General features: G+C 41.3%; 1 protein-coding gene across 3 annotated transcripts in view; it reads right to left on the reverse strand.

Annotated features, from left to right (window-relative positions):
• The window catches only part of syne1a (spectrin repeat containing, nuclear envelope 1a), a 144,832-nt gene that overhangs the window by 105,196 nt on the left and 24,304 nt on the right, over positions 1 to 15,332 (reverse strand). For 2 of the 3 annotated variants that reach the window (XM_067572352.1, XM_067572351.1), the window contains exons 5-12: positions 11,496 to 11,557; positions 6,599 to 6,694; positions 5,835 to 5,918; positions 3,931 to 3,951; positions 3,384 to 3,476; positions 1,945 to 2,126; positions 1,588 to 1,784; positions 876 to 988 (exon numbers count right to left, since the gene is read on the reverse strand). In XM_067572352.1, the coding sequence (XP_067428453.1) occupies positions 876 to 988; positions 1,588 to 1,784; positions 1,945 to 2,126; positions 3,384 to 3,476; positions 3,931 to 3,951; positions 5,835 to 5,918; positions 6,599 to 6,694; positions 11,496 to 11,557 (848 nt within the window). The remainder of the gene's footprint in view (positions 1 to 875; positions 989 to 1,587; positions 1,785 to 1,944; positions 2,127 to 3,383; positions 3,477 to 3,930; positions 3,952 to 5,834; positions 5,919 to 6,598; positions 6,695 to 11,495; positions 11,558 to 15,332) is intronic. The other variant, XM_067572353.1, reaches the window with a different exon arrangement.

A 15,332-nucleotide genomic window follows, 5' to 3' on the forward strand; every position in this document is an offset into this window, starting at 1 on the left:
AACCCTGCGGCAGGAATATCACATCAGGTAAGATAAAGAGCCAATATTAGCATATAGGCTCTATTTTGACATGGAAAAACAATGTTTAATCTCACCCACACTCTGTACAGTAGACAGCAATACTGTAATTCAATATTAGAGCCAGAAAAATAAGGATTAATCACATTTATATGGAAACAATGAATGTTCAAGGGTGCTAATTACATTGAGCTGCGGAAAATGATGGAAAACCTGCCCCTGGGACCTTAAGTTACTATATAACCTACCTCCAACATTTCCGCTATATCGCGAGGAGTAAGACCGTGCTGTAGGACAGAGGCCAGCACAACAACCACAGGAAAGCAGTCACCACACAAAAACAGCGAGACAAAGACAAGGAGAGACACCAAGAGAGAGATGTGCAGAAAGGAAAGACATAAACAACAGGCAAGACAATGCCAAACCTGAGTCACATAACAGGTGAAATATGTTTGTTTTAAGCTTTGGGAATCAGCAGATGGGCGGGCGTTACTGCATTACAGCACTAATTAAATTGCCAATTGAGGAAATTTAAAAATCTAGTAATTCAAAACCTTTCTTGTGTCTGTTTAAATGTTTTTCTTACTTTTACAGTATTGGGCCATGACGTTAGCCTTAACCACCCATCATTTACAGGATAAACAAGCAACAAACAGTAATTGGAAACACTCAGCTATGCTCGCTTCAGTTCAACACTAACGAAAGACAGACAAAATGTCATTTATGCTGCATGTCATGGCTGAAGTTTGACATGATAACTGTGACGTTTCAAGAGAAAGACAAACCATGTAGGATGCAGAAAGAGAGAAGATAATGAAAGGCGTGTCCAGAATGAGATAAATCTGACAGCTGGTTACCTCTTCTTCTGTTTGTCCTTCAGAGTCGGTCTGCTTTAGGTCGGGATGATGCTTCAGGAATTGGGCTACGTATGTCATAATGGATTTCTCATCGGGTTTGTCTACGTCAACATCTGAGAAAGGAACCGAATGAATGTAATCAGAAGTGATATCAAGTTGAAGCCTCTTGACAATTCTCATAGGAGGAAATAACTGGCACTGACAAAAATGTTACAGTCTGTTCGGAAACAGACAAGCAGCCCTTTAAATGAAAACAACCTTTAGCGCTTTAGATCAGTGTCCAAGTTTTTCTTGCGAGGTTCCACCACGCTGAATCTCACGGCCTAATAGACCTTAATTATACTGATGTCAAGCTTGATTTGTCAGAGTTCATTCTGAAGGGCAGGCGTGAAGAGGCACAGATGGTGTTTGGCAGTGTCACTGACGTGCAAATCTGATGGTGTGACAGATACCCATGATTGTATTTCTGTATTCTGAAAAACCAGCTCTGAACAATGAGGCCCTACTGATTTAAATGATATGTCGGGTAAAGTGATTTCTCATTAACTGAGTGAGAAACACAAAGGTCACACTGTTGGTTTCTATTAAAGAACATATAGCAGAGAGAAAAAGGAGGAAAATGACCGTAGAATTAGTTTGATCCAACGATGTTGTAGGTATGCGATATGTAATGTTTGAGTCTATATGAAATGCTATTAGAGATGTTATTTACCCTCTGGATCAAGAAGCTGTGGAATGCCCAACTCCGTCTCAGCCAATAAGAAGGCTTCCTGCAGATTTTCTCGGTTGGGCCTCCTCCATACACGCTCCATGTCGACTATATTGGGCCGGAGGGCATGGATAATGGCAAAGAATGCTAAACCTGTACGCCAACTGGGACCAAAGTCTTTCACCTCGAGCCCCAGACGTCTAGAAAAAGACAGAACATCACAACATCACAGCAAAAGAAAGAAAAAATACACTTTGAGAGAAGAAAAGGTTTTCATCTTCACATTACACTGATGATGGTGTCATATAAGGAAATGGTTTGTTTTGCAGAGACACTTGAGCGTTACAGGAGGCTACATACTTGGTGGCTGTCTGCTGGACCCATCTCAGCAGGGCCTTTCTGGCCCCACCCTGCACAGGTGGGAGAGGTTTCCTCTTGACAGGTGGGCTGGTGGTGTCAGTGCTGCTGGTGGAACTTTCCACTGATGAGGTGCTGCTGGATAAGGCCTGCAGTGCTGGTAGGCTACTGGTTAGTTCCTCTATCTGTGGGCAATAAGAGACAATGAAAACTCAGGCCATCAGTACAGTACCTACAAATTTACTCAATTACTTGTAATAATAATTGCTTGCTGATCTGATGCAAAATAAAAAAAACAAAAAGCTTTAAAAATATACATATACTGTAGACATATGTGTTTTGGATATGTGTATATATTGTAAATACATAAACATTTTGCTATTACTGTTAATACTTCTTTGTTCTTCTGTAGTAGTAGTAGCAGCAAAATGTCTATGCATCTCTGTGTATATATTGGGTTTTTTTATATATATACTGGCGTTCTCGGAAGCCCTCTATCACATTGCTTGTGAGAGGTCAACCTTAATTTATCCAGCTGACGGTCCAGTGAGCAACTCCACACTGGAGCATTAGGGAACTGAAAGTCTAAGAACAATGAGACCAAAGAGAACATATTTCGTTCTTCACTTGCCAACTCAATGTACTAACTTTAACTTTTCGCAAATTACTATATTTACATTTCATATTTCTGTTTTGAGTTTTGTGTACTTGCACATCGCCCATATATACTGCTTTTCAGGAACTTGGGATAACAATCATAAAATGTATTATTAGACTTCAGCCAAAACCAGCTGGTCAGTTGTTGAAGATCTATTGCTAATCTATTTCTCAGTTTCTCCTCTCTACTGCCAGAAAACTGAGGCTGCTCACAACAGAACACAGAGAGAATCCATAAAATCACTTTGACATAAACTACATCAATATATCAGTAAGTGAATAAGTGTACAGTGTTGTACGCTTTATTCAATATCTTTATGTTTGCTAGGACAGCATGCATCTACATGTGTTGATGTTGCTAAGGGACTGCACTATTTTGATTAAGTTCTTGTCGATCTGTGCATGTCTGAAATGCCTGAGGTAGCAACTGCTTGTTTTTTCAGAGTGGATGAAAAATTGATTTCCCCAGTTTAAATTTCCTCTCAGTTCAAACTGCTGAGCATTTTGCCAGCTAGAAGAAGACATTTCACGGTCCATGCTTTCCTTATAAGTCCTTTCCATTTTATAATAATACCTCGTTTGTGGATGTGCCATCATGTTGATTGTGTGTTGGCAGCCATGTTATCCTTTCAATTTGTAGGCCTAGTAGTGAGCTATCAGTGGTGTTTTGATTACATAATTGACTAAGATGTTCACATGTTTTCTCCTTGTGTAAAATGTAACATACTGAATTATGTACATTGTATTTGCTAATCTATTACCTTAATTAACTGAAGCAATTTTACCTGGAAATAGAGGATGATGGTCCACACCAACCCCAAAACAATTGATGGTCGTCCATCAACAATATCTGTGGAGTTGATGTTCACTAGCTTGATCTGTGTCAAAAACACAACATCCGGCATTGAAATATTTAAAGACCAATTAATTTCAGATCGTATTCAGTTCCAGATTATTTACTTAACGCTTTGGTAACGCTTTGATTTAATCGCTACCACCCCCCACATTCAGCATTCATATTTAGCATTTACTATACTTCTATGGACATCCATAAGTAGAGACTGATGTGTAAAAAAATAATGAATGAAAATAAAGTGAAACACAGTTGCAATAATATAAAATATGTCTTTATTGGAGAAAAGTATGTCCAAACACAAAACACACAAAACACAAATTCCCTCAGTCTAGTGATTCAATCTTGTACCCATGTTTACACAAAATGAACAATATAAAGTATGAGCGTAATCCGCAGCGCTACAGGATGCAGGTAATCCTAACCCTATCTATTCCATGTATGTACAAAACCAGGGCAGTGACGTTATGAATACTGACCGGAGATCCTCTGTAGGCAGACTGGAGGGCAGATAAGAAAAGGACACAAGAGAGGGAGAGAGAGAAAGGGTATTTAGAAGTACTCTAGATACATTTGATTAAAGGGGGATGCCTCATTGACTGTGACATGGCAGATACTGTAGCATCTCAGAGGTGAGATAACTTGAGTGGTTTGCTGAGAGGAGAGATCTATCATCACCACACAGGCAACAAGGATTATATCCAACAGAGATGGACATAGAGAGAGAGAGAGCAAGAAAAGGGAGGAAGAGAGGGCTGTATCTTGTGATATGATTAATTATTCTATATTATCACACAGAGGGTTAAATTAAAGAAGCGCTGCGGCACAACAGGTCATCATATGGTAATACATGCCACTCCATATAGGTGAACAAGCATGCAGGAAGAGATTGGGGGCAGGCGAGGGCAGCGTGGGGAAGGGCGGGACAGTGTCTGATAAGAATACATGCAATACATGGTTTCATATTAGAAAACACAGCAGGTTATATTAGAAACTCAACCCAGCTGTGTGGTTAAAGTGTTTTATGTTATGACCACACACACATTAGTTTCCTTGGTACCAACAACAGTGTGTAGGTTAACAAGTATAGATAAGTGGAGTCAATTGACTGAAAATCATTTACGATCGATTTCGACAACCGATCAATGACGTAAGTCATTTTCAAGCCTCGTCCCAGCCTCTCTGTGAGTATTTGCTGCTGTTCTTTGATCTTTGTTAAGTGAATATCTTTGAATTTTGGGCCATTAGTCAAACAAAACAATTTATTTGAAGTCACTTTGAGCTCTGGTGATGGAAATTTTTCACTCTTTTCTGTCATTTTCCAGCTTAAATAATTGATTGATTAATTGAGAAAACAATTAACAGATAAAATCAATAATGAAAATAATTGTTAGTTGCATCCTTAGTTGACATTATAGCTGTGGATTTGCAACACCCACTTAAATAAATATATTACAGGGTTTCAACAGTTTATAAATGATTGGTGAAATGGTAAACATCACGATGCCACTGACTGAACACTCAACTACGTTTTCTAGGATACTGATATAAGAGTGAACATGTATCAGGCATTAAGCCATTGGACCTGTAAAGCGAAATGTAAATACAGTCTAGACATACACCAGATTTACACGCAGAGCATATTTACATTTAATTTCCGACATAGATTTACTAAGTCACAGCCACGCAGACATATACAGCAGAGTGCCCACTGACGTCTCATCGCCAGACTGCAGATTACTGGTGTAGGATTTGCGGTTTTAACCCTGTCACATTTGAGGAAGACAAATCAATGTCCCTGCAGACACCAGCTCATACTTTTCAACTGGCTTTATTTATGTATATCCAAGAATGAGGCGGGTGAAGCTTTGAGAATGTTTTGCTAATCTCATGGAGGGGCAGTTGATGCAGTTTATGATTAGTTAATGCAATTCTGTAGATGAAGCTGGAAAAAGGAATCACGAACCATGTTTATCTAAAGTGAAGACAACAGAAGTAAGAGAAAGAAAACTGGCAAGTACTAATATCTTAAAGGGCAAGAGGTGTGGTACCTTTTTATAGAATTTTTCATCAAATATATGCAGCCAAACAAATAATAAATGCCATTTAGATAAAGAGAAAATGTGATGAAAGTCAGCATAACAAGACAGTAAAGCCTGAACAGGAATCTTTGTTGTGAAAGCAGAGTGCAGTGGTATCTGGATAAATGAGGAATGTGGGAAGGTGGAGAGAGTCAGAGGCGGGGAGGACGGGGAAACAGGTCACACAAGGTCAGGATTCAGTGTTTGCGCCCACGAGGCAGCAGCTGAGCAGGGAGAGCAGCAGGAGGGGTAAAACCGATGAGGGGAAAAAAAAACATAAAAAGAAGGCTCTGAACTCTTACCTTCCTACCCTCAAGGAAGTTGAGAGCTGTACCGATGTTAGCGACCCAGTGGATCCTCTTTAGCTTCTTGCCCTGCTCACTTGGCTGGAAGGAAAAGGGAGAACAATGGGGAGAGATGGAAAGGAAGAAATAGAGAAACATAGAGTGTGGGTAAAATAAAACAGTGCTATTGAAAAGAAGAACATTTATTTTAAATGTTATTACTTGTAAGTATTAAAAATTTAGGGCACACTCAGCACAGCATAAACAATATCAGCAAACACAAATACAGAATCAAACAATAAATTAAGACCAAAAATATGGAATCCAATCACAGCTGTGTTCGGATATAAACAGTCAGATCAATAGGACATAGACAACTTAGACCTTAGGCAATATTGGCCAAGTAAGATCCTAAAGCTGTCTTTGTCTGTGTTTGTTGAACTCTGATCTGTCCTGGTTAATCTGGGCTTTTCTATTCAATTCAAACATCCTAATAAAAACAGATCGATGAGCATTTCCATGTAATTTGTTTCTCATTTCACATGCACTGCATTAGGTCCGCAGGTCTTTTGAGATTAGCAAAAAAAACGTGTGTAAAAACCATATAAACAAACATTTAAAAAAAAATACTAACTAAATTTCTCATTTACTTGACCAGTCTGATCCTCGTTATATCAGTTCAACGTGATCGAGTTAAAATTTAATTCAGCAATATCAGAGGAGATGAAGTCCTTGAAGTAGGGGGCCAAATCACATGCTCTAGAAATGATCATGAGACTAACCAGTTTTTGTCCAGAGAGGATTTCCAGCAGGGCCAGCAGCATCACACCATCCTTGATGTCCTCAAACAGGTCTGTCACCACCAGAGGAGGGACACGCTATAAGAGAAAAGAAATATAGTCATGGGCCTTATTTGCAAAAATGTTTTTGTCTTCAGTCATCCAGAAAATAATGTCGAGGCAAGCACCAAATGGTGATAAAGCTTTTGACAATGAAAACTTGCACTTTGACGTCGATGTAACTGTAAGATTCAAAAATGTAGTCACATAAATGTACTGTTTACATAAGCGTTGCATGCCATAAACTCAAACAAAGCATTCTCAGTTTTCTTGGAATGCAAAGACTTTGGATTTGAGTCTTAATAGCTTTTGCAATGTACATGAAACTATGAGGCAAGTGGTGGTTTTTCTGCATTAGCCTAATCTAAGTGGTTCGGAGCATAAATAATACAATAAATACGCTGTATAAATTTTGCTATAAGACGTTAATTTCAACTTGTGAAACACGGATAAAGGAAATCCTCGTAAGAAAAAAAAAAAGTACTTGGAGCCTCAAAAGAGTTTGGCTGTGCCACGTATTACTGACAGCTCGAGTCAGCCATAAGCAGAGGCTCAGCAGGCTCTGAATGGGGTCTTCAAATCCTAAAATATGCTGATGATTTCAAACTGTATCCTTCTCATTGACTTCCTCCCTGACCTGACACAGACTTCCAGACGCGGGAAATCCACATATCTCTGTTTCTTGCCGACGCCACATCAAGGATTTCTCTTAAAGCAGAGTCACATGCTGGGGCTGAGGAGAGGTTTAAAGAGGAGGGAGTGGGGGGGGGGGGGGGGGGGGGGGGGGGGCACTCAGATGAGCGAGCCATTCACAGGGAGATTAGCTGTGAAGGGAGTGAGGGAGAAGGAGAGAGGAGAGGAAAAGGCGGAAGCGGAGACATGTGCATGAGTGTGTTTGCGTTAGCACGTGCGTGCGGAGTGTGTGTCTGTTGATAGAGAGAGAAATATACAACCCCCCCCCCCCCATCATAGTGGATATGCGAGAGGGGTATAATTGAGTAGAAAGAGTGGCAGCGAGAAAGATGATAGAAGGCAGAGAGAGAAGGGACACTAACCTCACGGCTTTCAAAATTAATTAGCAAATACAGTAGCTCTTTGCGCTAATTCCTCTTCTAATGTCATTTCATGGCTTTGGATATTAGAATATTCAGACAGCACTTGTGCTCCTCTCATAAAGTGACAGAAGAAACAGTTACAAAGACCCCTTCAAAGGGATAAATTATACCATGAGCTAATTGAAGTTAAATTTACCTATTTGTTCATTATAATCCCAAAGCTAATGAGGAAATTTTCCGTCTAATTACAAAATAAGAAAGTAATATCCATTTCCTCTGCTCAGCCACATGAGCTAAAAAAAATAAATCAAGGGCTTAATGAGCTAATTACATATGAGTGTCTGGGCCATAATTGATTGTGAGCAGAGAAGTTTCAGATTGTGCGTCTGTCTCCGCTCTCATGTTATTCCCTCAGTAGACTTGACTCAGTGGATTCCACAAGATCAACAGCATGAAAGATGGAGGGAGGGGCAGAAACAAAGAGAATGAAGGGTTTCATTTTGAATTGCAATACATCCAGGTTGAAGGAACAACTGATACTAGACGCTTATTATTCGAATCTTTTGAGGGCAAAGTGATTTGCCAGCTTAACTTGCAATTTACGTTACATAATTTACATTATTTAATGTAAATAACTTAGAGGACACAGTAAGTTAATTTATACCTGGGTAAAATCCTTGATAAACGTATGATACACGATGAGTATCTCTTCAAATACTTCTGGCTACTTGCAAGAAAGCGATGACACGGAAATGGCTGCAGGCAAACTCTCTAACAAAGAACGACTGAGTTGCAATTGTCAATGAAACAAACTGTATGGAAAAATGTACCTTTACCTTAAGACTACACTATGAGAAATATGTGAAATACTGTAAAAAAAAAAACATACTATATACAGTATTTGTGCCTGTAAGATGTAACTCATTGCATATGTCATTGAAAGACGCGGTATAGTAGTAGTATTGTGCTATTCATACTTGAAAATATCAATGAAAATAAAGTTGCAAGAAAAAAAAATCATAGTATGTTACTTTACCTACAAGCACACACAATTACCTCAAATATTATGCACTCTACATCTCATCTTGGTTTAATTTACTACACTCTGATGAGGAATAAAACAAAAAAGAGAGTATTGTTGACTACATATATCATATGTATAAGTAATAGGAAGAGAAAAAGTAAGAGATCATAATAGTTGGCAGGTTGAAAATTGAAAAATTAAGTTGGCTAAGGCACATAAAATGTACCATGAAGTGCTGGGTTTGAATGTAGTGTGCGTGGTGTGTGTCATCCACTAAACCACCCTCCCCACCCCCACCAAAAGCAGAAGGGGTTGGGTGGGAGCAGGGAAGTAAACAGTGAAAGAGGACCGCTGAGCTTCACTTTACTGGTACTGTAATCTCAAAGAACACTTGGTTCACTGATTACTGTATTAAAGCTGTTTGCCTAGAAAACGCCTGAAAGACGATGAGACCTCTGCCGCTCACACCGGCCACTCTGTAATTAAGCTTTAACCTTCTCAGAAAGGATTTGTCATAATGGAAACTTGGGGCCCACTCACTGAACACCCCACCCCAACTTGTCACTCCACTGCCATGGGTGCAACTTGAAAGCCTGATGCTTACTTGAGAGCCAAAATGATGGCTATTTTGCAAGCATTAATGTAACACACTATATTCTGACGTAATTGTAGGGTCTAAACAATATTATCCTTTAAACAAAAGAAATAACCTACAAAAAATAATGTTGTTCTGCCCTCTTACAGTTTATACCGTTGGTCTATAACTGGTGACTTTATCTGGTGAACTACTCCGATTAATGAGAGTCATTAATCTTCTGTATAAATTACCCGTTCTCATACGTCCTCTCTCATGGAAACTCTTTGTCAGAGCTCATAAGACTTCTTTTGTTGTACCTGTGGAGTGGAAAAGTAAGGGGGAGGGGAAGTGATAGTGAAAGGAAGCCCTCATGCCATGTCTCAACTCACCTAACGATTAATCACATACCTTTAGGCACTGAATTAAAGACCTGTGATAACTGGAGTGGCCTAATCATCTGCATAGCCAAGGGCATGATCTATCCCTCAGAGAGCAAAGCTAAACCAACTGTTAAAGCTTCTCTGTCTTTTATCCTTCTGTCTGTCTATCTCACACATTTTTTTTTGCCTAATGTGCCTCTTTAAATGGTTCTTTATAGAGTATTTATAGCTGTTAGACAAGTCCGTAGGATGCTGTTTCGTCTCTACTTGTCTGCAGAATGATATCCTCAAGAAACGCACCTCTTTATTACAACAGATCCTCTGCACCAGCTGAATTGACTTTCCCCCCCTACTCATCACAAAGCTCTCTCCGAACATTTACCGAGCTGCTGTGACGACCGAGACATTTTTGAAGACAAATATAGTCCAATCAGTGTCACTATGGCAACGTCAGGCATCAGGTGAAAGGGTAAGCAGTTTCATGATAGGCAAGGAGGAGGAGAGCAACTAATTTGATCAACTAGGTAGAGAGAGAAGCGTCGGGAGCAAACACTGTTATCTCTTCCGATGGGACTGTGAGGGTATCGCTAATCTATTGATTAGCTGAATTGGTTAATTAAAGTGAATTTAAATTAATTTTCCAGGATCTTTTCTCAAATCTGTTTATTTGTGTTTTTGTGGTACCAACAATACTTAATATTGGGCGCGTAAGACCACAGCTTTTAAAGCTTTTTAATCTAGACTTTTTGAGAAACCTTCTCCTTGGCATCCCTGTGAATCCTCACCGTCTTACCCCAATCACGCAGCGTGTGAATGGGTGTATACGACCATGAAATAGCACAAGGACCATTGCTCTACTCTACCGCGTGAAGATGACTTAATAAATAAACTATGTGCTTACCTTAAACGTTATTAAAATTTCAAGGCATCTAAACATTGGGCTGTGTGTAATTTTCTGCTGGCACAGTCCTGAAACGTGATATTGAATATTACGTCAAGGTTTATTCCCTTCAGAGTGCTTTTCAAATGAATTTTCTGCCCCACGTCACTGCGGTTCAAGGCCTCCACAGCTGTCCTAATCAAATAGGGAAACCTTGAGAGGAGCGTCGCAGATTGAAATAACACCTAATTGTTTTGCGCTGTGGCATATTTGCCTTGTCCACTGGTTCCTAACACACCATTCAAGCAGTAATGGGTTAAATTGAGGAGCCTAATGCAGTATAATACAATAATTACACGCATACGATGGCCCCTCAGCATGCAGCTGCTTCGAGTGTAGTTGTTTAGTATAAGTTACAGATATACTGTTGTCATTGAGGCTCATTGAGGAGGCAAATGATGGGCAGTTTTAACTAAAAACTCTTATCCTAAGACATCTAAATCAGCCCATATTGAGACTGAGAGCTTAAATTAATGACTGTAGCTTGCAAGAAAGAAGATATACGGTGTATCAAATGCTGTAATGCGAAAATGATAATTAGAGTGAGAGTAAATCCTCGCTACCAGCTACATGAGATTGGAGGAATAAAAATGAGAAAGAAAGGCATGTGAGTGAGAACGGCTGTGTGCGTGTGTGTGGTCTTAGCTGGCACACTCAGTCCCATGACCAGCTCAACAGCGTGTTTTGGAAATGGAGCAAATGTCACAGCGAGCACAGTGGATGGAAGCGTAGAAGAGCAAAGTGATTCGAAGTGGGAAAGCAACGAGATGAGGAAGTTTTCAATCCGCAAACACCAGCAGTGTTTGTATAAAGGGACAACACAATGCTGGCAGTAGCAGAGGGGACTCAACCAGACTCTCTTACCTTTGCCAAGTGGGAATTGATCCATTTTGTGAATGTCCTCTTCTGCACTGCCTCCTGCTCATCTGTAAATCAGAGCCAAGAGCGTCACTATCAGTCACATGCAATAATAAACAAAGAAGGGATTAAAACACAATCTTCTCATTGTCCATTGTTTTGAGAGTTGATTGGGTTTGCAGAGCTGGATGGTGACTCTAATTAACTTTGATATTATTACTTCCTGTCTACTGTGTCTGAACACAGTCGTACCAAATCATACCTTGCACAGATGTGGTAAGAGAAGGTATTTGACATTTAAAGATGGCATTTTCATTCACTGGACGCCTATTAGTGTGGACAGAAAATCCTGCTCTCAGAAATGCCCTTTAGATGATAGAAGGGCAGTTGTTCTTCCTATAAGATGACTTGTATCTCTGCCTCCACTATAAGAGGGGTTTTATTCATGTCTGACCACAGTTCCAGCATGCAATATGTTGCTACAATACTGTTAAGTGCATTGATCGCGCCACATAAAGCCAACCTCACCCCCAAATGTACTGATTTACCTACATATAGGGAAGGACAATGTTTGCGGTACAGTGGTTACAGCGATAAAGCCCATTTAGCAAAGGCACAATCAATAGCATAGATGTCTGCTGACGATGTCCCCTGAAAAAGCCACTTAACTTAAATGAGGACAAGACATAAATCAAGCCTTGTCTCTCATATGTGCACAAGCAAATATACAATACATATAAACACTTGCACACACGGCAAAAACACAGTATGGAGATAGTATTGAGAATTGTATACTGTATGTTCTGCAGGCTTTTGAGCGCCAACGAATGGATTCCTGCTGTAATTTATCCTTCTGACAGCAAAAATAATTGTAACTTGCAGCACATGAAATAAAAATACATCTATAATCCTCAAAGTCAACTGTCACACACATCCAAATATAATGTACACAACACAGATCTATAGTCTACCTGGGACACTAAAGATCCAATCATTGCATAGTATTGTGACTGGCACGTGTGACAATGTTTTTTTTTTTCTGCGCCACAGTGCAATATCCTTGAGATAAGCATGTTATCAGTGAGAGAGGACGTCTGACACAGTGCTTTCCTCTACCTTAATGAAATATGCTGATGGTTTGATTACACTGAAGTTGGTTAGTGTGTCACCCGGTACTGTGGGCAGATGTGAACAGTAAGGGGTGTGTGTCGGGGGGGAGCGGGGGGTGGTGGTGGTGGTTTTTTGGGGGTGGGGGGGTTGTTCATACATAATGCAGATACATTCACGCATAGTCATACGTGCCACTGAGCAGGTCCCTTGTTCAATGAATTAATCTTTTGATTGGGTCCAGGAGTAATCAAATATTGATGGGCGGTAATATTGGATGAGAACGAGAAAGATTTAGCCCCCGCATCCTAGAGCAGGAACATGTGTGACGGAGAACATGACTGCACGTGCGTGGTGCCAGCCTCTCAGTCTCAGGGACGAGGTGACTTTGAACTCAGCGCACACACCGAAGCACACACACCCACTCTGAGACTCACATTCTTTCAATATCACAAAGGGAAATAGCCGTCCTCAGCAACCAAGCCTCGCAGCAGCATTTTAACACACTTGATTACCTTCTCAGCTAGTGTTGGTCTATATCATTAGTCTCATCCACAGCCCCTGAGTTCCCGATATGACCCCCCACGGTGAAGACGACCTTAATGAAATATCATTAAAACCTAGTTTGTTGTCTCAAAGGTTACATCTGCTGACAAACTCTAATAAGACTGGTAGTAAAACAGGCAGAAAAGGAAGGAAGCAGATGACCAAACTCATTGCAAACATGTTGTAAGGCAACTGTCTGACCCATTCTGGGTTATAATATTGCTTTGCTCATTTCTCCAGGAAACAAATCCGAAAATATTATGATAACGTCTCTTCCAATTTTATCTAATTGATCAGACATTGAAAGAGACAGGCAGGCCAGCAGAAACCTGAATGCAAGGTATCCAAACACAGACAGGCAGACAGCTACAGGGTCAAACAGAGAGAAAAGATATCAAAAAATTTGACAGTCTGGCTGCTCTGCTGTGACACATGCAGTGAGCTGCTACTTGTCTGCTGGGTATGCTTGCTTCACCTACTGAGGGCTCAGAGCTCAGCAACCTCCACACACGCAGACACAGACACACACAATCTGCCAAGGTGGAAACGCCCCCCTTCAAATTTCTGCCCATTTAGCTTAACACACACCACACCCACAGCCCAAAAAAGTCTGCCCTGCAGGGAACACTTAGTAAGGAAGAGGAGACGAAATTGCACTGCAAAATGCACACACTCACATACATTTTACACACACACATACAGTAGGCACGTACAGTCCATACTGCAGTGCCACGCTAAATCACACACACACACACAGCATACCTTATCACACACGCACTATGTACTTCTTTTTCTCACACTGTCTGTCTCAGTAGGGGACACACAGCCCTTCACACACACACACACATTGGCCCACTTACCGCGGAGGTAGTGATAGAACCCCGTCACCAGGTTGAGGGATGTGTTCTTTTTCGGGGAGGCTTCGCCCCCTGCTTGTCGTGCCATCTTGTACCCCAGACTATGCCTCGATTCCCGCCTGTTTTCATGGGGACGTCGAGAGGACATCCACAGCAAACCTCCGGGAGAGGCTACACTTGCCCTTGCTCCTGCCCTTGCTGCCTCTCCCCTGTTTTGGGGAGGTGTCTTTAAAGCGCTCCCTGGAGCCTAGACCTCCTGAGATGACAGCGGTTAGAACTGTTGCTCTGAGGCAAAGCTGAGAGCGAGCGATCCTGTTCTGCTCTCTTCTGTTTTCTTGCTGTCCTCTGTCCTGTCCTGCAGTAACGGACTGCAGACTCAGTAAGACTCAGTGTTTTTCCTGCCTGTTAAGCAGCTTGGGAGTGTGATGTGAGTGTCCGCGTGAAGCAGAGACTGTTTCTGTGTGTAAGTGTGTGTGTGTGAATGAGCGCAGTGCAGTGACGGTTTGCCTCAGCATCAATCTTTCTTGCTTAGTCCCTTTCTCTCTCTCTCTAACATACACTCTCTCTCTACCTCGGTCTTTCCCTCCCACGTTCTCTCTCTCTCTCTCTCTCTCTCTCTCTCTCTCTCTCTCTCTCTCTCTCTCTCTCTCTCTTAATTTCTCACTGTAGGCTGCAGGAACAATCCACTTCCCTCCACTGGCCAGCCAATCAGAGTGCGTGGGAATGAGTGATGTCACAGCAGCCCCGTCCTGATGTGGAGAGGGAGCGCTGAGTGGTGGTGGTGGTGGTGGTGGTGGTGGGTTGAAGGGGACGGTTTAGCAGGTTAGGAGGGGAGGAAGTGGGAGCTGTATTCTGACAGCATCACACACACACACACACACACACACACACACACTAAATACAGTATCAGGATAGACGTGCAGGAATTCCCTATGAATTGCTGGCAGTCTAATACCCCTCCTCTCTCTCTCATCCACACAGATACCATGCGGTGCTCTGAGGCTTGTAGCTTTCTACTCCATAGAGCCTGCAGGGGAGCAGACTATCACTGGCAGTCATCCTGTCTGATCTGCTACAGTACTATCTTCAAAAAGGATCCTCTTTCATCTGAACCACAGTCACATACAGTACATCTGTCTGTTTGTCTTCTCCAGGGGAGGCAGTGGAACACAATACAATAGAGGAGAATACAAAACCTGAGGTGAGGTTTGGATGTCATACAGCGTGTGATAAACACAGTAAACACACCGAGACCGGTGTTAAAAATGCAATGTGAAGAATTTATTTGGATCAGGTGGAACGGACTTGGCAGAAAGGGAATATAATATTCATA

Source organism: Thunnus thynnus, chromosome 18 (assembly GCF_963924715.1).
Source record: "Thunnus thynnus chromosome 18, fThuThy2.1, whole genome shotgun sequence".
Lineage (NCBI taxonomy): Eukaryota > Metazoa > Chordata > Actinopteri > Scombriformes > Scombridae > Thunnus > Thunnus thynnus.